Here is a 27,643-nt window from a genome sequence, read left to right as displayed (position 1 = left end):
GGGGTAGAAAACCAGTGACATATATTTTTAACATGATCATATTTATATATGAGCCTACATGCAATATTGGTAAATAGGCATATTAGACCACACTATTTTATATCCTGATTTGGCACCATGGTAACTCACAATACAATTATAAAAGGGAAAACGCTTCCATAAAAATAAAATGCCAAACCACTGTGATGTTTTCACATAAATGAATGGTTTTGATGTAGTTTTCTTTTCTCATTCAGATTTTCAGAAATGTTTCCAAGCAAATTAATATTATGTGACTGACGGTGTGTCTGCACAGAACTTACAAACACACACAGACTCAGGACAAAGCCTTCTGTCACATGCTTCCTTGATTTTAATTCATCTTCAGCTATTGACTTTGGTTTGGTCCATGATGACCACTAACACCAAGGAAAGATATGGTCTCAAACCACAGGCAGGACTAGAGCGGAGAAATCTGAATGTGAGCCAAAGCAAGGTGTCCTATTGACCGTGAGTGATGGCTGACATCATGGCTCCCTCCCTTCTGCACCATGTCATCGGTGCCTTTATCTCGGCGGTACAAATTCAAGAACAAATGTGGTACAAGCCTTGAAAAAGACATGTTTAGGCTCATGCGTAAAAACCCCTCACACACAGATCGACAGATCAAATAGTGCAGCAGAGCAGCAGTGATTATCAGGTGGGCTGCTCATTAGGTACAAAGGAAGCAAACAGGGAGTCTCACATTGAAGACAGCCTGGCCTGTGCTGATAACACACTCTCTCCCCAGGAGTGCAGTGCAGCCCCGAGTCTCTGGCCACTATCACACAGCATCTGTTTCCTGTTGAAATGTGAGCAAGATTCCTCAGTTTAACACCTGCTCTGCTTAAAGAGGAAGGTTATTGCATGATCCTTAATGCTGCAGGATTCCCCAATCCCAAGAAACAAATGAGTAAAAGTCTCACAGGAGGCTCTTACAAGCCAAGCAGGAAAGGAAAGGAAAGTTCCATCCAAGTCACAAAGCCTAAAAGCTACAGGAATACTTGTCCTGTTTATGGTAATGCTTCTTGTCATAGCACACTGACAAACTACTTGTACAGATTTTAGCCATTAAAGTTTTTTTTAAGCCTTTCTTCCCTCTTACCTAAATAGGAAAATTCTATAATAGTAGATGTTAGTCCCAATGTGAACTATCCATTTTGATAATGTCTTCCAATTGGCCCCACTTAAAGTCATAGTGCCTTCTAGTATGTTCAGGGTTTCATATAAATAATACACTCATTTCTGCCTAATTCTGTGAATGACCCACATTTACAAGAATATGGACATCATCCAAAAATAAAGCAGAATCTGAAAGTAATTATCTTGCAAACTTTTCAGTCCTTTCAATCACAAACTGACTCCAGGGGTGCTCCCATGCTGAAATGGGTCATATAAAGTAATATGACTCTAGGGTAGAAAGTCTGTTTATCTATCAATTTGATGATGTTAATTTATTACAAATGTACATATTTCATCCTCCCACTTAATAATGGTGTTGAAAAGGGTATACATGCTTTGTTAATGTAATAGCTGGGAATTAGAATGCTCCTTAAATACAGATTTATTGATGAAAGATATGGTGGTCTGAAACTAAACTAAACAAAAACAAAAAGGACTAGAATTTTTCAGCCAACTTTTTGAAAAAATCCTCCAATTGTATTCACTGAAAAGCTATGTTATTTCATGGCCTTGTCTAAGAAGACGGAAATATTTTTATGGTACTGTACTTCCCAACAGTGCAAAATGGGGTTGGAGAATAATCACCAAAGTAAAAATCAGGGAGAAGGAAAAGCTGCCACCGTAATAACCAAGTTCATTGTGGTCCTGTTCTTTCCTGATGATCGATGCTGATGGGAAACAACTAGGGCTGTACATAATCCGTTTCAAAGACAAGGACAAAATCAAATTCAGTTTGGACAAATTAATCACATAACAATAATACAAAATATATACTATTTAATACTTGGTAAGAAGACCCAAAGTAGAAGAAAACAAGCTATTATGAGTGCTTGCAAATATTGAAATGGGGAAAATAGGAAATGGCTGCTTCCTATTTCAATTCCAGCTTTCTGTATTTCGAACTAGGCTTTGCCAACACAAGGCAAAACATTTTAATGTTTTTTTTGGGATACCTTAATTGTCAACCCATGTTAAGAGTTTGGATCTTCTCATTTAAAATGCTTAACTGGCAGGTCATTCTTCATGTGAAGTGCTATCCCCCCACTGCTCCTGTTTTAGTGGTCTTTCGTAAAAACTGAATAACCACCAAGACTATATTCATCCCAAATATTATGTCATCACATTCAGTAGGTTCTAGTTAATACCATTAAAGAATTAGCTTCCTTATTATTTGTTTGAGGATTGTTGATAAATTCATCCCCTTTCATGTCTAGTAAAGACTCCTTGCCGGGTTGTTCCCTTCTTATTTAAAATGTAGCAAACTGTTCCAAAGTACAAAGCCATCCTGGTGAATTCTCCACATTTTGCATGAGGTTTATTCTTCACGTTTTACAAGAACACTCAGAACTGTTACAGTGAATTAATTAAACAGAACTAAATACATAAATACTTTTTAAAAACCTCACAAGAACAAAATCATCATAACACAGCAACACATTTTAGCTTCAGACACGTTCATTCCGAGATCTTCTCTATCAAACCAATTCATTAGGCTCTAAAATCAATTTTTAGTTGCAATCAAACATTTACAATCCCCCAGTTTTAACTGTAATTAGTACATAGTTATGTTATATTTATAATAAAAAACAGGAAAACAAATTGCTGATTAACCTTCAAATGAAGAGTGTGAATGCTTTCAACAATTAATGGATTTTACCTCCATAATTCATGCTTTTCCTTTGTCATTCTAGCTTATACATCGTTCTAGAATTTGCTGGGGAACACTGACATTTGTAACATGTGGAAAAAACTCTGTTCTCAAAATCCTAGCTTTCTGCCCAGGATGTTGTAAGGCTTTAACGTTACTAATCTTACCTAAACAAACAAATGGGAGGGCAGAGAACACCTCAGTGAAGGGGAGGCACGACTGGAGGAATCCAGGGCCCAGCTGGGGAACTCATTACACGCCCAGCTACTCAGGGGGTCAAACACCCAGGATTAAGCTGGAATCTTTTATCATCTTTTTTTCCTCGTTGCTTTCAGAACAGAAACCATGTTTATATCAGAAACAGGGATTAACAGAAGAACATTAACCAGAAGGAAAAGAGGGGGTTTTCCCCCACCATTTAGCTCACTCAAAATGTATCAGTTGGTCTCGTCTCATCCCACACCCACCAATTGTAAGAAAGCATCTGCATGTAATCTATTTAAAAAATCCAGTAAAAGAACCGCAGTCTGTATATAGTTTGATTTTTTTTACCTGTTGGTTTTCTACTGTAACCATTTGACAGCAAGATTGCAAACGATAAAAGTTAATTCTCCAGTCCTGCATGGTGTAACCAACTACCAAAGAACATCAGAACCACACCTCCCCTGAAATGATACCGAGCACCACCTCAAACTAACTACTCAGACTGTGTATCCATCTCACAAAAGATCTGGTCAGAAACTCTGATCTCCCTCTGATACATGTGGGCTATTCAATCCAATTATATCCATGGTTCACCTCTTCTGCTGCATCTTGTCCTGTATTTATGCCTTACCGTGTCAACTTATGGCATTGTGCTGCATTCTACACTCTTATACTTTTGACAATCTCCTATATGTTTATATTGCCAACGTACCGTGAATGGGAGATGCCTTGGATAAAAAATATCAACCAAGGCAAATCAATAATACTGATTCTTTAAAGTGTATTCCATAATAAGAACAAACAGACCTTAAAAACCAGTACAAACTTGTACTGATGCAGCTAAATTGAGACCCCACTTCACAGTGGACTATATTCCAGCTTGCTCTGTGTATCACATGAAACATCAGGATTGAGAATCTGAGTATACCATTGTATTTAAGTATACTGGATGGCACAATACAAACTAAATGTCAAAAAAATGAACACACACACACACCAGTGGAAGATTGTAACCATACCACTAAACAACTTTGTATTTTTGCCTTATATCTTGCTATGGAGCATAAACATAAGGAGCATATTCTGCTATTGCCGTACAACAGACTGCCAGTCAAAAGATTTGGGCTGTTTTAAGCACAGCATTTATTATCCATGTGAAGGCATGAACCTGACCTAGCCTCTTTAATGGGTTTACTTTAGCAATGTGTTGTTGGAGCCTTGTTCCTTGGTGACTGTTTTTTGCACTCCCCATCAACACAGTGTGCCGGCGTGTGATTAATGAGAAAAGGCAGAGTGGTCTCTCAGCCTCAGCACCTGCCTGTGACAGTGCCCATCTGCTACCTCAAAAAAACTGGTCATCAGTCAGAAACTCTCAGCCCCAGTTGCACATTAAGGGGAATATCTGATCACACTTTGCTGGACCCAGAATCACTGATATTGACACACACAAAAGCATGGAAAATATATTTTCACTGCAAGCAAGAAACAAAAGACAAAAACAACCTCACAAACTGCAATAATGATGTCCATGTCTACAACAGACAATAGTGTCAGTTCTAGAGACTGACATAACAGTGGAGTTTACATTTGCAGAGAATCTCTGAAAATGGTTCCCTTTTCTACACAATTCTATGCGATTAACCGCATATTTAATCACTTTAAAATTACATGAAACATTTACATGTATGAGTATAATTTTAGCTGAATGGGTGTAAAATAATGCCAAGGAAATGCTTAAATCCAATCTTTTTTAATACCAATTCCGTCACAAGACGTTGCCATAGTCTCAAGAGTTTCCTGATTCTTCATTATAAATGAACAGGGAGGTCATGCTTAACACAACTTCCTTTACCTCTGTTGTTTCAGAACAACATGGTAATATATTTAAGGAACAAATTCACTTTGCACGGTCAAGAAAATTCTCTTACAACATTTGTATATTATAAATTACATACCTTATATATAAAGCTAATATGTTAAGTTTCCTACACTTATTTCCCATTTACATCTTGCTGGCTTCCATTGGAACACATTGTTATGTATAACGTATTCATCCAGAGAAATGGGTTTCGTTTTACAGGATTTCAGATGCACGGCCATTTTCTGGAACACATCTACCGTGTCAAGTGAGACCTTCCTTGACTGAAAAACGACCCCTATAAATGCAGTAAAATTATCAGCTTAAATTTAACTAAACTGAAAAAGTTAATAAAGTTAAAAAGAAAATCCACACTGCATCTTATAGACTTTTAAAGGCATAGGCTCAGTAAGAACTAAAAGCATAGCACTTCTCACTGAGCCAGTTGCTCAGACAAACTAGTCTGTTAACATTTTCAGAAGATAATCCTGCCGTCTTCTATATTATATTACTGATGCTGTACAGTGCCCTTTGAACATTAGCATGTTTGGCTTTTAGGCGATAGCTCAAACTTGATGTGCTTCTACAATATTGAAATTCACCTTCACAGAGATTACATATCACTCCGTTTGTGTCCGTTGAACTATCCGGAAGTGTTTTAAAGCGGAAACAGACATTCATTAATCCACCTCTCTCCTGCTTCACAATCGCATCTGTGGTTCAACTACGGGTGCACAGATCGATCAAAATAGAGAAACATGATTAATTGCATTAAAAAAATATGAGCGCGGTATTGATTTTAAATTAATCACGTGTTGTCAATTGTCAGAGAAGTATTGGAAAGATACAGAGAATCTGAGCTTCCTCAGTATAATACATAAATATCTATCTATCTATAAATCTATCCAAAGAGGTATGCACCAACTAATCTGGCCAACGTTATAAAAAATGCATTATGTTGAAATAAAGTCCCCAGCAGCAGGATTGCCACTGACCAAGGCAGCAGTCAGGAGAGCATGAAAGCAGAGGCTGCTAACAGAATAACAAATCACCGGGTATGGACAGGATGCCATAGAACTGCAGAACTTTCTGTGAAGCAGCAGAACTCAATTTAAAGAGCTCAGAAAAGTTAAATGGGATATCATAGGACTGAATTGAATTGAAAAGTGGACTATTTTACTTCATCATAGAACCAAAAATGGCCACACAAGTGGTGTTGGATTAATTATACACAGGAGACTGAAGAATAACATCGAATTTGACAGCACTTCTGACAGAGCAGCAAGAATAGTTAGGCTATATAGCTAACAAAGATATATCAACTTCAGATTGCCCAAGCCTATGCACCTACATCAAGTTACTTAGATGAGGAAACGGAAGATTTTGATGAAGAAATAACAACATGAAAAAGGAAGAGTACACTTTACAATCATCATGTGAGACTTCAATGCAAGAATTGGAAAACAAAAACATGATGCGACCTCAGGAGGTAAAATGGATATGGAGACAGGAATGAAAGACGTGATTAGTGGATTTTTTTTATCACAAATTCTCTCCAAGAAAAGGAAAACAAAGATAGTGAGGAAATAGTGAACTTCAACGAACCTTAGACTGCACAGTCCTGAAGAGATTCAATACAGGATGGGAACACAGAATGGTTTGGCGCAGAATTCATCTCAATGCCAAAGCGGGGAGAAGACTACTGATGAAGAACCCAAACAAGCCAAATCGACATCATGAACCCCAGAAATCATCAAGCAGAATACAAATTTGAATTGAAGAACCAATGTAGTGTACTTCATGATCAAGAAGAAGACCTAGATACATTCATAATTATGTGATAAAAAAAATCAAGTGACACCATGACTCAACACATCAGAAGATAAGATCTCTTGAGAAAAAAGAGAACTTAAGAAGGAGAGACATGAAATACAGTGAAAATCCCAAATTAAACATTAATTACATTGAGCTGTGCAATAACATAAGGAAACATTTCAAAAATGTGACCACTGAAAATAATGTGAACATCAAAAATGCAAAATAACGTCTCGAAAGAACGTTTCAAAAACACCTGAAGATCTGCAGCTTCATTTTCAAGAACTCTCAGATGCAAATAAGAAAACCGGACTAAAAATGTAGATCAAGGGGTACTTGAAAAGTTATGTCTACCATGGACAACAAATCAGCACAGACGGAGATATGCAAGTCATCAAAAGAAGAGTAAAAATGGGATGGAGAGCATTTGGAAGAAACCGCATGTTGTTGAAAGGAAATTTACACATCTGACTGAAGAGAAATGTATTTGATCAATGCATACTAACAGTGCTCACGTACGACTGTGAAACCTTCTCACTTTTTGCAAAAATGATGCAGAAACTGTGGACGACACAAAGCAGCATAGAAAGACGTATGCTTGGAATATCAAGAAGAGCTTGACTAACACATGAATGGATCCGAGAACAAATGGAAATGTGATATCATTGAAAGAGTAAAAATGTTAAAATGGCAATGGGCCGGACACATTGAAAGAAGAACAGATCAAAGGTATACAAAGGAAGCTATTGAATGGATATCCTGGAAGATGAAAAAAGACCTAGAAGACGACACAGAATATGGGAAAATGAAATAAACACATTATATATATATATATATACACACACACACACACACACACACACACACATATATGTATGTGTGTGTGTGTGTATACATACCCACACACATATCACCACCTTTAGCCTCCCCAAAACATTTATTGAGGAGCAGTAATTACCTCTGAATGTGAAAATGTGATCACATGATGCAAAGAGATGCAGAAAAAATATCTAATGCTAAATATGAGTAGCATTAGAAACAGTCAGTAATCAAAAGAGGTTTGTGGTTATGGACAAAATGCAGGGAAATCACTCAAGATTAACTTCTTTGTTCTCTCTAGTGTTAAATAGGTTGTTTCGTTATATGATCAGCCATGTATCATTACGTGTGAATCTGCTCCTGACCCACCGATTAGCTACGCTGGGAATAAGTTAAAAGATCCTTGACCCACCGAGAGCCCTTAAGGACTCTGTGTAAGAGCCTGAGTCTCCTTGTGTTAGAAAAATAGGGCTTGCTTTTTCACACAACACCCTGCGCAAAGGGTGTCTAATTGGGACTTCCACTTAGGGTCGTTCCCTTAAAACATCACAGTTATGTTTCTCACGGGACTCCATATTTGTAAGGGAGGTTGTAAAGCAAGCAAGAATGGCTTGCAATAAAACTTTAAGAGGCAAGATCAAAACTGCCTTTACACATCATACACCAGGCACACTAAAGTAGCACAGGAATGGTTTGACATCCAGGTTAATAGAGAAATATTGTAGATTATAGGTACTATAAAGAATTGTGGTTGAGAGGAAGGAACATGAGTGTACACACATGTGGTCTAATTGTGCATTATTGCCTGTGTCTTTAAGAAGTTAATTGTAGGTATTTAGGAGATTGTAAAAGTATCTGAGTAGTTTCATAGCTAGAACAAAGTATAAAGCAGTATAAAATGTTATGGAAGTGCATCTGTGCATAGTATTACAAGGTCTGAAACACTATGCTAAAATGTACAGTAAAATAAGTAAACCTACTTCACTGCTGACAGAGCTCCCTTACCCCTGCCTTCAGAGAAATACTACTCCCATTGACCACTGGTCTAATCCAAGAAGGAGCAGGAAACTCGCATTGTGTATAAAGAGAAGAAACAAAAAGTGACACAGCAATTCATTTACATTACTGCTAAAACAAACATTCAAACTCTCTTCCCTGGCCATTTCAGAACCCTGCTGACCCAATGACCATTCGATTTGTTATGCCTTTATGGATTTTATCTGTACGATCCTCATCCTCAGAGATTTTTTTCTTTTTATCTGTGCCCCTTTCCTGTTCCCACTTCCTGATGACCTGTAACCCTAAGACCACTTGGGCTGTAAGGAACTCTTCATGTGCAATAACTTCCTGAAAAACAACTTATCTGCTGGTCCAGATGCATGCTGAGCTTGATAGCCACAACACACTGGCCTTCTGACTGCACCGACTGCTCTTGCTCAGCCCTTTCACCTATCGAAACACCTTCAATAGTCTTGAGGACTAGTGAATGATTTAAGAATCATCACAGTTTTGAAAGTTTAACCCGAGCAAAAAAAACTCAATTCAGTTAATGAGCTGAAAGTGTATTATTATTACTATTAAAGTAGTAGTAGTAAACCATACAGCTGTAATATACACTTGGTCATATAGTTCTGAATGAAATAATTTTCATTGCAAACAGAATGGTACATAAATTCCCATGAAAGCAAAAACAAATACACATTATTATTATTTACTTTTTTAGCATTACCAAGTTGCAAGCATGTGATTATTGTGAATATTGTTTTGAAAAACAAAACACATACACATATATTGGGTGGTGTTAAGAGAGTTCCCCACTTGCCTAGTTTCACACTTCAGCCACCACTAAAGGGAGCAATGGAAAAATTATGTATTTCCTGAACAAAACACTGCTCCAGCTCTTAAATGTGGCATTCAAGGTCAGCTCACAAGAGGAAATGGAAATGAATGGTGTGATGTAAAGCAGGACCTGTCATCTGAAGGGCTCCGGCACCCGCTGTACCGGTAGAGCATTTTCTGTTTCGCTTATTGGCCATTAGACCTCTTCAGGGCTCCTGCAGGTTTCCTTCCTCTACTGTAAGACACTACTGGGTCATTGACATTGACATGTCTCGGCCAGGAACAGCAGCTATACATGTACTCTACAAGAAGGTGCAAATCAACAGCAATGCAAATGTTGTTTTATGTTAAATAATCCATGCTACACAATACACAGCTATAGCAGAATGGATTAAACAATTAAGCCTTCTGAACTACCACTGATTTGCTGATGAAAAAAAAAAAAGAAACGTTAAATTACACAGGAATTTAACCCAGTTCTTGAGGGTCTTTTTAAATCATCCCCTGCATTAAGACTCAGGAAAGGAGCTAAATGGGTTAATTTTGATGGATACTGAATTTGGGTAACTACGCAATAGCCTAGGTGAAGTAAGAAACAGAAGCTCTTTGACCAATGAGAAATGGACTTGAATTACACTGATCTGCAACAAATGGGGGACCTACAATGCTAGATTCCAGCCTTAATTCTGATCATCCTTTCATCAGCTATAAATGCTGCTTTTGTAATGCACTAAAACCCACAAAAGCACTATCAAATGTAACCAAAGGTCTGTCAAAGGAACCCAAAGAGATAAACATGCACGTATTTTGAAGATCAATTAAACTAGCTTCACTTGAATGTGTTTACATATGAAGACGGCCACTTTCCAGCGATACCTATTACACTAGATATATAAATATATCTTTCGGTGTTTGTGTGTAGATATGGTGCACTTAAAAATCAGCAATTTGTCTTTGAAGAATAAGACCAGGAGGTGGAGGTGAAAGAAGATTTGCGCCCTTTCGCGTATCGATTGCATTAAAAAAAAAATAATGTGGCTGTGCTTATCACCGTCTGTCATTTTCTGCCACGTGCTAGGTGCTCCACATCCTGGCAAGGTCGCTTTCAATGTTTGACAAGTAAATCTCCAGTGTTGAACCCCCTACCCCTGCCCCCATAGCACAAGAATGGAAACTTCTGTCAACTCCACTCTGACCTTGACTAGAACTAAACGTGTGCTTAATCCAAACCGGGAGAGGAATCGCCTTTCAGATGAGTGTGTCCAAGCTTTATCTTCCTAGGATACCTCAACCCAATCCTTGTCTGCATGGATTAACAAAATTGTTAAACAGACAAATAGAGGCAAGGAAGGAATACAAAAATAGGAAACCTTATATGATCAGACCTTTATGCCCCCAATGTGCTCATTTCCTCACGATAAATAAATAACGCAAAACGTTTTTTTCTTTCTTTCTTTTTTTTTTTTACTACTTGAAACACAATCATGTTTTAGCCCTGGCTAATGTAGCATGTGTTTAGTCTACTCTTTGAATTTCAAGTTTAACCTTCCGATGTCACCCTAGGGGGGTCTGCACTGACCTTTCTGGGTGGACAACATATACAGGTCCTGGTCTGATAAGATATAAGAATCCAAAAAGAATATATATATATATATATATATATATATATGCTAATTCTGTGATATTCCTTGGACGTCCAAGGAATGTTTCATGCATTGTCAACTCATATTTTAACCCTAACCTTCCTGGTGTGTCAAGAACTTACTGAAGAAGCTAAGAATAGTCTAGGCTAGACTTTTTAAGAGGTCTGTGGTGAACAATTAAATTTTAACTACAAATTGAACAGGCAATTCAACAAATAAATCCTGCCCAAACAATAAAAATCAACCAGTTTCAACTACAACAGAAAACTACTGTTGTTAGTGAGCTACATGGAGAATAAGGATTATTTTCATTTGTGGAGAACTGTAAATAAATATGTGCACGTTACATCAAATGATGCTATACATTAGATTTCTGGGCTGCTGAGTGACACATTCATTCAGGGGATTCACAAGTTAGCTGGGGACTCCTGGGATCATCACAGACCAGCGTCCCCCCATAGCTTCTTCTGTACCTACATGTTCAGATTGTTAGCTAGTCAACCTACATCACTTCATCCGATTGGTGTAATAGCTGGGCTGTGGGCATACTGAACTTGTAATGTGAAAAAAAGAGGATGGCTTCGTCAACATGCTTGCTTTGTCTCATTCCTCCTGAAGAAGCAGATCTATACGGAATCACAGCCATGGTGCAAGATCAATAAATGGGATAACAAACTGGGATGAATAAAGAAAAAAGTAAATAAGAGATTCCACATTCATTTAAACAAATCTAACAAACGATCAAGAACAATTTGGGATCTGTGCAGTTTCCACTTGGCTTGCAAGAGTAGTAACTCTGACAGGGCTGAATGGGTCAATCCCTTAATATCTTTTGATGTAATATTATTTTGCATTGGCGCTGCCTAGGTATGCCAATTTCCCAGCAGTAACTGGGAATGAGAGATTAATAACTCCCATGAAGTGGTGTGAGTTTTACCTGCAGTTGTGAAAGACTTCACGTAAACTTGCAAAGCGGTGTTCGCAAATTCAGCAAATAATGACCCTTTTCTCCAGCCCTTTCAAGAGTGAAAGCGAAACATAATCTAGTCATTTATTTTGAGAAATCAAACAAAAAGTTTGTTTTCTGTGGTGCCTTAAGAGGGCTGGTTTGTTTTGGCTAACTGGAAGATTACGTGCAATGCGGTCCCTCAGTGAACTCACACAGCTGTGTCAAAGGCCTGTGACCTCCCAGGACTGGGGCTTTGCACACTCGGCCAGCACACACGCTGTTTGGACAGAAACCAAACTCTCCACCTTAGAAAGCTTTCAACAGGAAACAGTCTCACATGTTGGCAAAGGGAGTACCGGAAAGCAGTGTTCAAATAAAGTGATTATAATATATTTCCTGCCCTCATGTGTTATATCTAGGACACCGGGTTATCATCACTGTAAAATACAAGTAAACAAATATAATGTTTAAACTATTATACCACTGATGTATTATAAAGCTGTTATGAGACTTAGCCGTAAATATAGAAACATGAAATACTTTATCAACATTGCGTAACAGGGTATCTATCTGTTGTCATTTATAATTGCAAATAAACATATTTGAACAATGTAACATGGTATTTCAATTACTTTTTCATTATATAGTGCAATATAATGGTTTACACACTAAACAATACACTGCAATAAATACAGGAGTGCAACCCTATCTTTTCCCTAGCCATTGTTATTGATTCTGGGGTTTAGTAATTTTAAGTTGTTAAGGTGGTCAATTTGTATATTGTTAAAAGCGGTTATCCCTTAATCCACCATTAAGCCATGATTCTGAACTCAAGAGCCACACATACAGAAGAGCAAACGTTTCACCCCAACCCTGACAGGGAGCAGCAGAAACTAAGCAGATTGGATTGATGGGCATGTTAACAGAGCACGAGCATTTAAAGCTCACCTCTAGCTTGCCTACAGAGCGTGACAAACAAAGTCATACAGAACCCTTGTAAAGGTCGGTTCTGAACAGAATTGCAAAAGCAAGAGGTGTTATGTTAAATCAACAGCTTGCAGAGGTCTGCATTTTGAAATGGGGAAGAAATGGCTTGAAGATGGTTTTCTATACAGATTCTATTTATTAAAGTTAATGTAGTATTATGAAATATAAAATATATTCCTGTTGTTGTGGATCCTGGTATTATTAAATTCGAAGCCACATAAAGGGGTTACTATGAAAAAATATATAAAATCGAAATCATAGGGACAAAAAAAAAGTTTATAAAAAGTTGAATTTAACACAGGAGTTTACATACAGAACACAATTGCACAGAGAATATTATGAAATATGAAATAAATAACCCATGCTGGTCTTTTGTATGATCTACACCTCAAACACTTTTCACATTCACACTGTGAATTTCAACACAGTTCAAAACGTGCAAACTGGGTAAAACTCAACCCTGCTCCTGACCAGTTTCACCCAACATTGAAAAGTGTAATGTTAAAGAAACTAGGGTCATGCAAGGGGTTGAAAATTGGGACATAAATGTTGGATATTTAAGGTAGAATGTAGTTGACTATAGTCAAGATAGTTGCTATGGAAATTGTGTCACACATCAGGAATTGTAGCTGATTTGTATGTGTGAAAGGATCGTAGAAAAATGGTATTATTAAAATTATGATGTTATCAGTTTGGTAGCACCTGTTTTGAACAATAGATGACTGCAATTCTGTCTAGAATTGACATGTTTTTAAGACTTCCCAAGATGAAAACACAATCTTTTGAGATTAATACCTTTTGATTTTGATATATACATATATTCTTCAGAAGATACATGCGATTCTGAATTCTCCTTATTATCAATATATATATATATATTCATAATAAGGATAATTCAGAATCACATGCATCTTCTGAAGGATATATGTTATAACTTTTAGTCAATGCACTAGTTAGAGCTCATCTGGATACTGTGTACAGTTCTGGGCTCCACACTTCAAGAAAGATATCACTGCTATAGAGGCAGTTCAGAGAAGAGCAACCAGACTTATTCCAGGTCTGAAGGGAATGTCCTACTGAGAGACTGAGGGGACTGAACGTTTTCACCCTGGAACAGAGGAGACTACGTGAGGACTTCATTCAAGTCTTCAAAATCATGAAATGCATTGACCACATCAAACCACAGGAGCTTTTCCAGATCAGCAGGCACCCGGGGACACAAATTGGGCTTCAAGGCATTCAAGACGGAAAACAGGAGACACTTCTTTCACAGAGAGGCGTCACAATCTGGAACAAACTCCCCAGCGATGTGGCTGAAGCTGAAAACTTGGGAAAATTCAAAAATAGACTGGATAGGATCCTTGGATCACTTAGTTATTAATGGACACCAAATAAGCACGATGGGTAAAATTGCCTCCTCTCGTTTGTAAACTCTTATGTTCATATGATATGAATAGCTTCTCAGACAGAAGCATTTTGGTAAAAGTTCAAAATGTGGCAAGGTATAATCAGAATAGGCATGCAGGCTGAACTGGCTGACTAATCGCTGACAGCACCTGTTCAGTTGAAAGGTAGTTTGGTCTGTAAAACAGCAGAAGATCCCAACAAAACAGCATGGGAGATTTTGAGATCTGAAGAAGAAAACCAGGTACAATACTTGTTGCTTTTGTCCAGTAAGATCCCCATCAGATCACCAACTTTCAATTAAGAGATGAGCATAGATAAATTGTTCTTTACAGATACAGAAGCTGAATTGTTTGTATTTATTTATTTATTTATTTATCCAAAGCAACTTAAATTGGTACCCATTTTTGCCATTGGGTTTTCACTGGAACAATTTTATCAAGGGTACATCATCAATTTCTGTAAACTACATTTTTATTTATTCAAAAATCCTCAGGTGTCAAAAATCCTGTTTTAGAGACAATAATGTAAAAGGCAGTGTGCCACACCATGTGGCTGTATGGTATTAATGATGACAAAATTGACCTGAACATTGTTGGAGTGAAGGCCTCCCCAGATATTTCAATATGTTATGGACAAGGCTGGTGCTTAATCAGGGCACTCCTGCTGTGCACAAACCCCATCTTGTAAATGAGATAAGCAGAGCTGCAATAGCCGGCTAAGGTTGCAGATTGTGTGATTCTAGGCTCCCCAAGGTAATAAATCAGATGTCCCAGTGAATTTCACGCTGCTCTGCAACCCAGCAGGCCTGTTTACATTAGTGTAAGTGGCGTTGAATGGCCAGGGCCTCTGCTCTGAGCGGCCCACTAACATGGAGCTCGTCACTGCTGGTCACTTCAGGAATGCCGAAATAACTTGTTGTGTTACTTGTTGCAGTTCTTTTTACAGCAGATATCAATCTTAATTAAACTTAATTATTACTGTTCATCGAATTAGAGGTACTGTTTCACCACTCAAATGTGATAATCAATAATAAAAAAAAAAAAAATCTATTAAAATGAATATCTGCCACCTGTTATAGTTAATTATTTCACATACTGCACAAGTTGGGGATTAAAAATTTGTTTTAACCATATACAGCTAAAGCTACCATACTGTATTTGTTCAAAATGTAGCTAAAACTAGACTCAGACTAATACCACTTTTCGACACAGTCCTAAATCTGACACCTTTGGGCACAGTAGGCTTTAGGCTTAAAAACGGTTTATGGTGCTTCACTAAAGCAATAAATTACATTTAACAAATTCCTCTCCCAAAGTAAATATCATAAACAGTAAGAAAATATAAAATAGGATGCAACGTTTTGGAACGGAATAAAAAAAAAAAAAAAAAATTCTCGGGCACATCAGCAAAATGTTTCATGGCACTTTCCAAGTGAAAACTGACACTTTGAGAAAATACCTTTATTGTAACAGAGTGGCTTAGGTTTCCAACAGACATTTTGGCATTAGTTAGCCTGGAAACAAAAAACAATAAAAGGGATGGGTGAATGTACATTAACGGCTGAATTCTGCTGGTTTCATAATTTAAGGTACAGAGAATATTTGTAAACAATGGTTAGTTATTATAAATAATATATTCAATGGAAAGCATTCAAAATGTCAATGTGGAATTACAAGTACATTGACTACAGACTAGAAAATCCAAAGCCGCATTAGCAGATTTTGTTCCAGTTAACTGAAACTTGGGTAGTGTAATAAAGTGTCAATTAAATACCGGGACATGTAGTTCACTTATATTCCCTTTCAAACAGATTCATTAACACATGCACTGCCTTCAGTAACCAAAAGAACAATCTTATCTTCTTAAACTTCCACTGCCACCACATTTGCCTACTGGTATATGGTACTTCTAGATATTGTATAAGTGACCTTTTTAGAAAAAAGTTGTAATAAACACATACATTCATGCATTAATGTCCAGTCTTATAACCTAAATACCCCTCACAGATTAAAATCTCTACTCTCAATAGACAGCTCACTTGGAAATGTGGACAAGAATTATTTTTGCCTAAAAATGTTCTACTCAAAAAAAGCCCACAAACAAAAAAACAAAAACACCAGGCCTTCATTCAAGCAAGACAGCCACCTACTGTATCCCTGTTGGAGTGTTTAAAGCCAAACAAACAAACAAGACAACGCAGCAGGTCCGCAGTCTCTGTGTGGTCTGTCTTGCTACCCAGTGCTTAAGGATCAGGGTCTATTTTGCACTGTATCTGGAAACTCACTCTCTCAGACTTACAGAAGCTTGGGCACACATAGGGGCACATACACTGTACTGATACATTCAGAATCTTCACTGTCGCTTTATTTCTTTTAAGGAATCAATCAAATAAAAATAAAATAAAAAAAAAAAACTGCCTTCCTGTGTCAAAGTTATATCGAGACTGATCATCTGTACTCAAGCCATGCGTCTACATTTCCTGTATCGGTCTGCACTCCCCCAATTCTTGAAAGATGCTGCTGTGTTTCGGAGCTCGATCATTTGTAGAACGTCGGAGATGGTGCGTTTCATTTCCCCTTTTTATGACACTGGTTTCAATTAATCAGCACATCTAAACTCTCTTCTTTCACAAACCTAAGGGCTCCCACTATCTTTTGCGGACAGGAAATCATGAGTCCTGAAAACAAATACTGCCTTAATCCCCCTGAGGAATAAGTTCTAGTCCTGTCGGTTCCAAATTATTAATAACAACATTATTTTTTTTTTGTCATTTGTTTTCTGACAAGGAAGACCCTAAATTTACACTTGAGCTTACTTAGAAATCCCCCATCTGCCCCTCTCAGTCCTAATAAATTATATTTACTTTTTGTACAGCTTGACAGGTACTTTTACATTTTAAATGGACACATAAGTCAGATTGCAATCAATCCTGAATGAAACAAAATACTATACATACTTTGCCTAAAAATCACTTGTTTCTCTGCAGTCCTCTGTCTCAGTAGGTACTTGCCCAGATGATGACGCAATGTGTTACTGACCTAGACGGTTAGGATGCTGCGAATCTCTGCCCAGTCTGCCCATTAAGAAGACTCAGTCCTGTTATCAATACTGCCCGATTCAGACAATCAGAAATGCCCAGTGGGGTATGCGTGATAAGAGGCTACCTTGTCCTCAGACAGTTGATAAGTGTCCCTTGATTCGGGGCAGAGGCCGAGGGGACAAGTCTGGCCGTTAACTACCTTGTTACGCAGCTACTGTACTATCAGAGGGGCTCCGGGGCGAGGGTCCCCATACTCCCAGACCCTTTCCCCTCGCCTATCACAGGCTCATATCTTCAGTGCCTGGAGATGCAGGAAGCACTACAAAAGCTCAAAAAGACTTCGAGTGAACCTTTCTGATGAAAGGAATCTCCACATTCTCCTTGCTATAAAGAGCACAATATAAACCCCACAGGATGCACTACATTCTCTTTCTTTTTTTCCCTCCTTTGTTTGTTTCCAATGAAGGTAGGATGATAGGTTTTTTATTTATTTTATATATATATATATATATATATATATATATTTTGTATTGTTCCTTTTGTTTTGAATTGAAATAAAGGCTTGAGATCCTAAAATATCAGATAATTTAGGAATGCACCTCACTTACAACACACAGTAATTACAAAGGTGTGCTGATTGCACCTTTCTATGTATTGAAAGTTTTCATTAATACATGTAAATAAAACAATTCTGCTGATACACATTAAAAAGCAATTGTTAAATGCCTATACCATTTATGCCATCTGAATTTTAGTTCAATATTATGTTGCAAGCCAAAGGTACATATGCCAAGAAGGGTGAAACGAACATTATATGCTTATACAAAATGAACTAACAACAGAAATAATACAGCAGAACAGTTAACAGAAAATACAAGTATTTTTTTATGCATCATAAGAGTTCTGGTACATTCAAATCCAGTACCTGAAAAGGCACAGCTGTTGAAAATATGCTCCTTAAGAAAATATTTTCTTTCTTTTAAATCCATTAATGCATTCAGCGAGGTGAAATTAAAAGCCTTGATTGCCTAGCAACTCAGTGCTTTGAGTTTGTAACCAAAGGGGAGCTGAATGACACAAACCTAGCTCTTCAAATTAGCATTTTCTGAAAACCTGAGCAGCACATTAGGCTTAAAAAAAAAAAAACAATTCTTCAGTTCTAGGTCTTTAAAGGAATACAGAGCTATACTTTCCCTGAGCCAATCTGTTCTCTTTAACTCACTTCACTACCAAATACAAACATCCTTATCAAAAAGGTGTTTTTATGTTGTCTATTAAATCATGTCCATATATCATATCTACAAGATGTAAAAAAGAGCAATTCAACCTAATGTATGCAAGATATAAAGAAAGTATTAAACTTGGAATTATGTATACCACTTCAAATAATTCTACCCAATTGATGCATGTCCCATGACTAGATTCATTCAATTATTAATTTGGTAACAGGATTTATTTTGTCTCTTTTATTATCCTTTCTACAAGCACTTAATATAAAATGTATGTGTAAGTCATGGGGAGTTTAATTAAAAAAGTGAAATAAAAAAAAAAAATCACAAAATGGTTAACTGAAGTCAGTTAAGTGTTAGTCCTGAAGTTGTGTTTGCTTTGACACAATTTTGTTTGTCTTGCCCACTAGGTAGACCATTTTTTAAACATTCACCCTGAAATTAGAGTAGGCCCTTTTAACACTATAATTAACTAATGGTTTAAATTGTTTTTGTCTGAAAATGGAAGACTCTGGTTTTCTGTAAGATTTGTAGCAAAGTCATTTATTCACTTTTAGGTAGCAGATTCATAGACTGAAACAATCCAGAAACCAGAAACACATTAAGTAACACCACATACAACATAAAAGTGACTACTAGAAGGCTATGATGTGTCTATTGGATTGCATGGTGAAATGAGGAACGTATTGCTAGGAGACCACCTTAAGATTAATTAAGAAACTCTCAATGCCTGCTTCTGTAGGACTGAGTTTACTTCATTCTGCATAAGTGATGTTCTGATTCAAAATCAACACGTAATGAAAACAATAGCAGACAAAATCTACTGCTGAGAAAAGCTGTACAAATTAACCATTTTAGTCAACTAAACTGTTTTATCAATTGATGCAAATGTTGGAAGAACTGATGGAACAATATACATATACATACTTTTGGTGAAGTGTGAAATGTATTATTTATTTGAACTTTAAGCTCCTGCCTCTGGCGCAGAATTGAGTGGGTTGTGCCTCAATTCAACCTTTCAGATAGCCGTGTAGATCATTTTTACCCCACATCCCTAACACAACTCCTTCTCCCTCTCTCTAATTTTATATGGTATAGAATTGCATTATTACATTGATAAAATATTTGAATACACAGATGTATGTCCTGTTTTAGGGGGCTCAAGAAGTAGATCACACAAATAGAGCTCCAAAAAGACAACAGAGCAAACAAAAGGTATATATAACACTAATCAGGATATATATATATATATATATATATATACACTTTAGTGTTTTAACAGACATTTCAGAGTGTTCCAACTGTGAGAGAGACTTCCTTACAGCCAAAGACTTGAGTGGAAAAGTCCAAATTGTACATATACTTGAATCAGATTGTGACTAAAATGACAGAACCGTAGACTAAATGAAAAATGCTCAGAACAGACATTTCCTGAGATAGCATAAACCAGATTCTGAAATACCTGACATCAGCTCAAAGATGTGCACAGGCATTGACTTTTGTCACAGTTAAATTAAAATATAGAGAAAAGAACATGATTTTGGTTACTCTGTCTAGAACCTGGAGTTTTTTCTTTGAGCACTACCTGGCTGTTTACAGCAAATGGTTTAATCTCAGTTGCCTTTCAGGAATTACTTCTTTGAAGAGAATGGACTAAAGAAAATGAAACACAAGAGAGTGATTCAAATGCATTCGAATCATGTTGGAGACAATTTCTGCAATGTTTCATTTTACACAAAAACACATTCTGAGGTGAAAAACAAATTTTGTTTCTATTTACAGATAGTCGATATGTCTAGAAATCATTATTTCGAGAGGTACAACTCATTACAAAAGCAGACTTTTTTGATTCCCCCTTAGATGGATCATGCATAAGCTGTGTTCAAAATGCACAAAACAAATAAGTATGTTAAAAAAAAAGTCCTTCTTATGCACATCCCACTGCAAGTTAACTCAGTTAAGTGACAAAAGGAGCGGTCTGGCATCCCTCTGTTATTACCTGGTGCCTCCAAACAGGATAATCTTGTCCCCCACCATGCAGCAGCACTGTCTCCTACGTGGACATGGACCTTTCCCCTTGGGGTCGATCTTCTTCCAGGAGAATCTTTCTGCAATGCACACGCACACACACGCTTTCAGGGGAGGCTTTTCTCTCACTGTTCATATAATAGTACCCATATCTTTGTGCAGTAGTAAAGCACACAGAAGGTACATAATACATTATATATCCATAACATGGATGATTTTAGATTTGTTCAAACTTTAGCTCTGACCACTGCATGAAAGGAATACTGATAATGCTAAAAACTATTAAGGCTTTTCATCAGATTTGCATAGTTTAGTTTTGTTTCTTTCATGTTCATTGCAAGAGTGTCATTTCTGGTCATTTAAGGTAATTTTTCAGAAGTTTCGATGTTCCCCTTCCCTCTTTATATCATATTAAAAGCAAGCATAAAAAAGCAAACAAGAATAAAGAAAAAACATGAATGTTACCTAAAGGTCTTTTTTTTTTTTTTTCAACCCCATAACTTAAAAAAAGCTTTTCTGATATGCTTCTAAAAGGGTATGCATCTGATCATTCAAACATTCCATATAAGGAAGGGACCGATATTCCTTGCAATTCCCTTCCATCAATTTAGCAAATGCATCACATTGTTGCTATGGTAACACATGAAGCATCCTTTCTGAGGGAAATGTCAAACATTTAAGATGGGGTGGCGGGCTGGGGGGACTGAATGCTGCCATCTCTTGGTTGATTTAGTAAATGCAATAGTTAATGAAAAGCACAGTAATATTGTAAGACAGCGCAGAATTCTCTGAATTCAAGTAATTCACAAAAAGTTTAAATTGTCCAGGACCTGCACAGATTTTATGTCTGCTGTATTTTAAATCACTGCTGTGGTAGTTCAAACTTTACACTCCTCCTTTCTTTTCTCTAGGATTAATTTGTGTGCAACAAACTCTAGAAGTGTAGACAAATAAACAATATTAAATCAATAAAATCATGGACAATTTACTGTACACAGAAGCTGTTTGAGGCCTGTGTTGAGTTCTTGAGCACAGTGAAGACAAACTATTCTTTATTTGTCTTGCAACTAGTATTCTTAAAATGCATTTTAAGAATACTTATGGACAGGGTCTTAATTATCCAACTGTGACTAGATTTTAATAGTCCAACTCAAAGATGATTAATGATTCATATATGGTAATGGGGGTGTTGGGGAACCTTCAACTGGATGTTAAACGTGTAGATTCATATGCAACTTCCAGTAGTGGCCACATTCGATGAGGAATTGTGTAGCCTGCTAAATCCTAGTTCTTTTGAATGGATAAAAATTGTGTTTGGAAATTATTACAGGGCTCAACAATTGTGGTATTATTGATATCGTGTTTAAATTATAAAAAGAACATGTAGTGTACTGTGTACCATCACTTCTTGTATACCTGAAGTTCAAAGTAGATTTCAACAACAGTGTTTCCTTTACTTGATTTAAGTAGTTGATATGGGAATCAATGATTAAAGGTTAAAATACAGTTCACATATTATTTCTCATCCCCATCAATAGAGAATCCTTCACCAAGCCATACTTCTTGTCTACAGTAACCTACGAACACTAGAATCTTTGAGACCAGCAAGCCATTTTTACTGAAAACATAGGTTGAATATTAGTATAGATATGTCAGGAGGATGCTATCACTAAGAGAGATCAGATAAAGGAAATACCTGGGTTGAACTTCCAGAGATCGTTGAAGTGTCGATCAAGCCGTGCATTGTAGCCACCAAATATGTACAATTCACCGTTGTAGGCAACTACAATAAAAAAAAGAAAACATGAAAAAAAAAAAAATATTTTACAGACAAAGACAACTTCTTTTCAGGAAAGTTAATGATCTATATAATACTATTCAAATCATTTATATCAATTACATTGTTTGCTATATATGGACAAATTCACTTGCTTTGACCAAAATTAGATTGAATTGAATTAAACAGCATCTAGATAGATAAAAAAAACATAATTTTTATTACAGTGTGTAGAATCATTAGTATTGAGTGTAATATTGTACATGTGTTTTCCAGCAGCTCCTTAGAGCAAAATGGGATTTCTCTGCAGCTGTGAGTTGCACGCGCTCTGAATCCGTGTAGAATCAAGATTAAGCAAACTGCTTTAAATTTCATACATCCCACTGAGAGTACGTCGGTGTCTTAAACCTTCTTTTTAAATAAATTATAAATCTTTGTTGACATCCCACTCAGAACTAGAGTCTTAATGTCTTAAACATGTTTCAAGAAAGGGTTGAGAGGAGAGTTACAGAGAGAAGAAAAATGATTTGGCTGCAGAGAATCTAAATTATTTAGGACATTTCTGAGCTGACAGGTTTTGTTGGTGACGTCAAACAAGGAAGATCTTTACTGTGAGATGAGAAAGCATTGGCCATGATTAAGATAAGTGCTTTTTATTGACTTCTATAAAGAATAGAGCAGGATATAGGGCTGAATAAACTGATTATATACACTTCCCTGGATGGCTCTCAAAATCCCTGCTTGTGAATGAAATGATGCTCCTTGGTGTTTTCTTTTCACACTTCATATGTTAACAAGGTCACTTATTGACCCAGTCTTCTCAAAATAACTATAATACGGTGCCAAATATAGAGCACGCCACATGCAACAAAAGCACAAAATTCAAAGGTCACAATGGAAGTTAGTGTGACTAAACTGCTCGATAACATTTTAAAAGGAAGATGGATGGAAATTCAGTTTCCTTGCTGCATTATCATTCCAAAAAGAAATATACCTGACCTGAGTCCGCTCGTTGTTGTTGTTTTGGTGATTTGTCTTTTATACCTTTAGCTATGCTTATTTATCAACTTGGCTCACTGCAAACGACTTAACATGGGAGTGATGGAGACAGAATATACTGCTTCTTTTCACATTGCAAATCCAATGCACAACCAGCAAAGCTATAGCACCGTAAGCAGGATTAGTTTAGTTCTCTAGGGTTGTATTGAAGAGGAAATCCTGGTTCACTACAACCACTACTAACCCTCAGTTCTGCCAATTGAGTTTCACCACCCTTGGGAATCCTGTATGACAGATATGACAAAGTCCAGACTGGAATCAGCACAGTATAGTCTGCAAGACCTAATCTGCGCTTTGAGCACAGGCTTTGACCAGGAGCCACTTGGGACCCTTCCAGGTTTCAGGTTTTAGGTTTTAAAAAGGATAGACAGGAGGCCTACCTAGTATTGTGGTGTAGAGTTCTATAGAAAAGAAGCAGAAAGACAAGTTGAGGCACTTCTATTTGCAGGAGCAAGCAGTGCACTACCATGAGGGGAGCTTGACTGGCCTCTAGTGGTACATAGTGGTAATAATAATGGAAATATGTGAGGTAGTGCTGATCAGTCTACTTTTCCTACGATGAGGTAGCGTAGCGCTACAGTTTTGCAATGTTGCAGACAATGTGACATGGCATGTTTTTGAGGACATGTGTTGTGTGTGTGTGCGTGCAGGAAGCCCAGGGGTCGTAGCAGCGAGCAGAGTTTATTAGCAGCAGCTCACCACATTGCAGATAAGGTGTCGAGGGCAGGAATTATTTAGCCAATTAAAATAGAGGGAATTTGTCTTGTAACTTGCATTGAGAAAACTTGGTTTGGAATTTAGCCAGAACATCAGGGTTAGGACACCAACTCTTTTTCGAAAAAATGACATAGGATCTTCGGTTTTAATGTCTTATCCAAAAGACAGTACCTCCTACAGCACAGTACACCCTCTCACTGTACTGGGGAGTTGATTCTAGAGGGAACAGTGCCCCCGACTAGTCCACCAACACCACTTCTAACCTGACATTCTTTAGAGGTCTCCCCTCCAAATACTGACCATAGTCCAGCCCTACACAGCCTCCTGGATCTAATGAGATCAGGCTTCAGGGTGGTCTGAATGCCGTCTACCATTGTTGCAAAATAATTAAAGCGCCGTTACCCACACAGCCCACAGGTACAGTACTCACAGGCAGAGTGGCTTCTCCTGCCTTCTGGAAGGAGCTGGCTGGTGGGGGAGTCCAGCCAACAGTTGGATTCGGTATCATACACTTTTATCTTATTACAGTAGATTTCGTTGTTCGAGTGGAAAGGTCCAAACCGGTCAGCCCTGCCCCCAAACACGTACATCTTGGTGCCAATGATGGTGGCTGAGTGGAAATCTCTCCAGCGAGCTGGGGTGCCCTGAGGAAAAAACAACAGTAGGTGCTATAAATGGCAGGTATCCTTAATCAAAAGCCCATGTCCGGCCCAGACACCGTTAACTGTTTCTCAATAACACTAAACAACCCAGAGGTATCTCACTTCCACAGCAGCTCCATCTGTAAACCTTCAGGATTATCCTTGCACATTGTACTGTACATCATCCCAGGCTGACTTAGCCTTTATTTCTAAAATCAGTCCTGCAAGGCCCCCTTGTGGCAGTCATCCAACCAACAGGCTTGTTTACAAAAGTAGGTCCCATGGGGTAAAATAATTTAATTTCTTGAAAAACATATTTACACATTTAATGATGAATCAATAAATCAATACATACATACATATATATATATATATATATATATATATATATATATATATATATATATATAAATATAAATAAATGATGATGATGATGATGATGGATAGATAGAGAATAAGAGAGAGACACCACCCCCCCCCGTGAAAAGTCTGCACCCTCCTGAACATTTTCATGGATTTAAATTAGGCTTTTTTTCCCCTACATATTCACACACCATATTCCACACTGTTAAAGGGAAAGCATCGCTGGCAGCAATTACAGCTGTGAGTCTGTTGGGATAGGTCTCTACCAACTTTGAACACATAGATTTGGCAATCTTTGTCCATTCATAATTACAAAAGCTTTCAAGTTTGGTTCCTTGGCCACACATTTTAAATTCAAATAGGTAGGGGCACTGACTGGGCCACTCAAGGACATTTACCTTCTGGTTCCTTCACTATAGCTTTGGCTGTGTGTTTTGGCTTGTTTTCATGCTAAACAGTGAACTTGCATCCTAATTTCAGCTTTCTTGCAGAGGGCAGCAAGTTCTCTTTAAGGACTTTTCTGTACTTTGCTCCATCAACTTTCCCTTCTATCCTGACAAGTGTCCCAGTCCCTGCCGATGAGAAACATCCCCATAATATGATCCTGCCACCACCCTTCCACCATTCCATACAGGCCAGATTTGTGGAGTGCTAGAGATATTGTTGTCACAGTGACACTTTCACCAGTCTTGACCAACTATTGCAAAGTTGCCATTGGCTGCGTGGTAGCCTCTATGATCAGTCTAATTTTTCCTCGGTCATCCAGTTTGGAGGGACAGCCTGATCTAGGCAGGATCTTGGTGGCGCCATACACCTTCAACTTCTTAATAATCATCTTGACTGCACTCCAAGGGATATTCAAGGCCTTTGATATATTTTTAATACCCATCCAATGATGTGTGCATTTCAACAACTTTGTCCTGGAGTCCTTTTGAAAGCTCCTTGGTGCTCATGGTTCAGTCCTTGCTTTGAAATGCACTACCCAGCATAGAGAACATACAGGAACTGCTGGGGAGTAATATATGATTACACCAGGTAATATGGATCTTGACAGCTGAAATCGTGTGAGTCCCAAATGTACTGTCCTGAAGGGACATTATTTAGGTTGCTTTATGTTTTTTTTTTTTTTTGTTTAATTTAAACTCCAGAAGTAAATCACTTTTATGCTCTACACATATATCACAATCATGATGACAGAGAAAGAACACACTTCAGGGCTAATTTTATTTGAACTGTTTATCAGTGTGAGTAGCAGCAGATAGAAGCATCAGCCAAATAAAATACAAATCAAAACAGTGTAATCTTTCAAATGTATTCTAAACACAAAAGCATTCTTCTTTAAACATAACCAGCTTATGGGCCAAATGCCCAGACCTGTAACTTCTAAATGGTCAAAGTTCAGACCAGAAAGACTGATCAAAATCAGGATTTTTTTTTTTTTTATATAGTTCAGTGAGTAAATAACTAGCCAGACAAAGCAGAGCTCCAGAGCTTTTGTTTCCAATTAACAAAGCAAGTCTATTTTGAAAGGTACAGAGGCATCAAGAAGAATTTGTTATCCTTTGTTATAAAATTTAAGTAATTCAACTTTTTTTTAATTACAGACCACACACTGGGATTGATACTGACAAGAAAGCCAACCTGAGGCAGCAGTTTTACCTTAAGATGCAGAATTTAAAGAGACTGCAGTGAGAGAATGGAAGTGTAAGTGCAGTTTCATTCATATTCATAGCCTTCATTTAATTTAATACATGCAAATTTAAATACACCTATTAATCAATGTCAAAATGTTCAGCATTTTTTGCACACTGATTCAGTCTAGATAAGAAAACTGTTACGATTCCAGTTGAATTAGTGTTTAGTGTCTAGATTCCTCAACTGGATTCTTACAGTTTTCTCTAGATTGATGTTGCTTAAAAAAGTACTATTTAAGGAAAAATACTTCTTGAACAAAATGGATAAAAAAATATTCTTTCAAATGACAGGTGTGAATACTTTTGACAACTGCATTCACTTATATTACCATTACTTACCACTGCAGTCTCTAATTTGCTCCGCAAGCGAATATTAATCGTTATTAATACACTAGACATACCAAATTAAGTCCCTTACTATCACCTCCATTTACAGACAAGAAAATATGTATTATAATGTTCATAATGATTACAAATAAGAAAAATAGTATTTATTAATATATGAATATAAATTTACGAATACGAATTTACAAATAAGTAGTAAGACATGTTTATTATAATAAAAGTGCTATAGATATAAATACAAAAACAATAACTAGAAAAAAAAATGAATTCCCACAATCTATCTTTATAATGATTTCATTTTAAAGCCTGTACTGTTGATTGGCTCTCTGTGTACCTGTAATAAAGATTGATTGGAGGGTGGGATTTGTTATTTCTTGTCTG

General features: G+C 37.2%; 1 protein-coding gene across 4 annotated transcripts in view; it reads right to left on the bottom strand.

Annotated features, from left to right (window-relative positions):
• Nucleotides 1-27,643, bottom strand: part of klhdc3 (kelch domain containing 3) — a 59,006-nt gene that overhangs the window by 8,898 nt on the left and 22,465 nt on the right. For all 4 annotated transcript variants that reach the window (XM_066697363.1, XM_066697362.1, XM_066697361.1 and 1 more), the window contains 3 exons: nucleotides 24,650-24,863; nucleotides 22,363-22,449; nucleotides 20,638-20,746 (listed from right to left, as the gene is read on the bottom strand). In XM_066697363.1, coding sequence (XP_066553460.1) covers nucleotides 20,638-20,746; nucleotides 22,363-22,449; nucleotides 24,650-24,863 — 410 coding nt within the window. The remainder of the gene's footprint in view (nucleotides 1-20,637; nucleotides 20,747-22,362; nucleotides 22,450-24,649; nucleotides 24,864-27,643) is intronic.

This window comes from Amia ocellicauda, chromosome 23 (genome assembly GCF_036373705.1).
Source record: "Amia ocellicauda isolate fAmiCal2 chromosome 23, fAmiCal2.hap1, whole genome shotgun sequence".
NCBI lineage: Eukaryota > Metazoa > Chordata > Actinopteri > Amiiformes > Amiidae > Amia > Amia ocellicauda.
Note: the sequence above shows the minus strand (reverse complement) of the source record. Positions and strands in the feature narration are given on the sequence as shown.